This window comes from Eretmochelys imbricata, chromosome 1 (genome assembly GCF_965152235.1).
Source record: "Eretmochelys imbricata isolate rEreImb1 chromosome 1, rEreImb1.hap1, whole genome shotgun sequence".
Lineage (NCBI taxonomy): Eukaryota > Metazoa > Chordata > Testudines > Cheloniidae > Eretmochelys > Eretmochelys imbricata.
This window is the reverse complement of record NC_135572.1, coordinates 361,680,163-361,682,079: the sequence shown is the minus strand read 5'-3', so window position 1 is coordinate 361,682,079 and position 1,917 is coordinate 361,680,163. Positions and strand designations below refer to the sequence as shown.

At 50.8% G+C, this 1,917-nt stretch overlaps 1 protein-coding gene across 1 annotated transcript; it reads right to left on the bottom strand.

The window, feature by feature from the left end:
* Positions 1-265: 265 nt before the first annotated feature.
* LOC144259657 (olfactory receptor 5V1-like) lies at positions 266-1,222 on the bottom strand. Its single transcript, XM_077807961.1, has one exon. It carries the CDS (start codon positions 1,220-1,222, stop codon positions 266-268), a length of 957 nt encoding a protein of 318 aa, XP_077664087.1.
* Positions 1,223-1,917: the final 695 nt, after the last annotated feature.

Below are 1,917 nucleotides of genomic sequence, written 5' to 3'. Positions count from 1 at the left end.
AACAGCAGGGAAGATAATTATTTATTATTGCAGCAGTGTGTATGGGCCCCACCAGGGACTGGGACCAACTGTGCTAGGCAGATGACAGAGACATAGATCCTGCACCCCCAGACTGCATCATCAAGGCGCAGCTAACTTATTCTAAAGAAAAGAAGTTTTGTTTAACACAAATATAAAATAAAACATTTCTCTTGGAAGTGAGAAGGAGCCATTACAGGCAGAGCAGAACAGGAGTCACCTCCCAGCTCTCACCTCAGCCGGGTCCTCACTGCCTGCCTGGGGAAGAATATTCCCTCCTCTGGCTCCACAGAGCCTTCCTCAGGGCCCCCTTCACTTCCTGGTTGCGGAGGCTGTAGATGAGGGGGTTCAGCATGGGGTTGACGATGCAGTACAGCGTGGAGACCAGGGTGTCCACCCCCATGGAGTAGCCTGCACTGGGGCGATTATAGTTGAGGTTGGCCATCCCAAAGTATATGGTGACCACGATGAGGTGTGCGGCGCAGGTGGAGAAGGCCTTGCGCCTTCCTGTGTTGGAGCGGATCCTGAGAATGGCTGCCAGGATGTAGAGGTAGGAGATGACGATGAGCAGAAATGGGCTCAGGCCCACGAAGATACTAGCCAGATGGAGTGTGACCTCATTGACATAGGTGTCACTGCAGGCGATCTTCAGCAGGGGAGGGACATCACAGAAGAGGTGGGGAAGCTGATTGGTGCCACAGAAGGATAAGCTGGAGGCCATGAAGGTGTGTATGGTTGAGACCAGGAGACCCCAGAGCCAGGACCCCATGGCGAGTGGGAAGCACACCCTCCGGCTCATGATGTCAGTGTAGCGCAGGGGGTTGCAGATGGCTGCGTACCGGTCATAGGCCATGACGGCTAGGAGTGCACACTCGGCTCCCGCACATGACATCAGGAAGAACATCTGGGCCATGCACTCGCAGTAGGAGATGGTCTCCTGCTCACGCAGGAAGTTCACCAGGATCTTGGGGACTGTGACTGATGAGAAGCAAATATCCAAGCAGGATAAGTGGCTGAGGAAAAAGTACATGGGGCTGTGAAGATGGGAATCCAGCTGGATGAGGGTGAATATCATGGAATTCTGCACCAGGGTGATGAGGTAGATCGCCAGGAACACCAGGAAGAGGAAGGCCTGGCCATGGGGAAGGCTGGAGAAGCCCAGGAAGATGAACTCTGTCACCTGTGTCTGATTCTCCTGTTTCATGGGGCCAGTAAAGTTTGTCTGTGGGGGAGAGGGACAGGAAGAGAGAAGAGACAGGGAGTGAGAGTCAGGAATTCAGAGCTAAAACGCCTCCTTCCAGCAATGAGACTGTGATTTCACATGCAGAAAAGATGGAAACTTAGAGCTCAAAATGCTACCTGTTGTCCCTTGTGTGTATGTAAGTCTGACTACAAGAGGTTCACACTGTGACAGGAATGGCACTTTCCTGCAGTAGCCTTGGGAGATCTTACTGTATTAAGTATATGTATCCTTGCAGGCCAGATGTCTGTAACTCCATTAGAGAAGGTGACTGCAGCCCCCGCCCCCAGGAACACAGAACAGTGGGGGCGATTAGGCCAATTCACTCAGGTTGTATCGCCTCCTGGAGAGACTCACATATATTGGTTCAATCTGTATTCTCCAGAGACCAACAAAGAAAGGACTTTTGGATGAATAGTCAGTTAAAACTCAGGCTCGGTACGATCTTCCTGATCAGCAAATGGAGAGGACATTCTGACCAAGGGGGGCCCAAAACCTTTCTGGGATGGGTTGGAAGAATTTTGGCCTACAAAGGCCATGTCACACTCATGGGTGACTTCCGGTAAGCTTATTAGCATGCATATTGGAACTTTTATTGTTTTTGTTTTCTCTAATGCTTTCACATTAACAACAAATGTGCTTGCTTAAAAAGGACTGTG

Bases quoted from the DNA above. Each gene is read 5' to 3' on its own strand.
- LOC144259657 (XM_077807961.1), bottom strand. From the start codon at position 1,222: ATGAAACAGGAGAATCAGACACAGGTGACAGAGTTCATCTTCCTGGGC.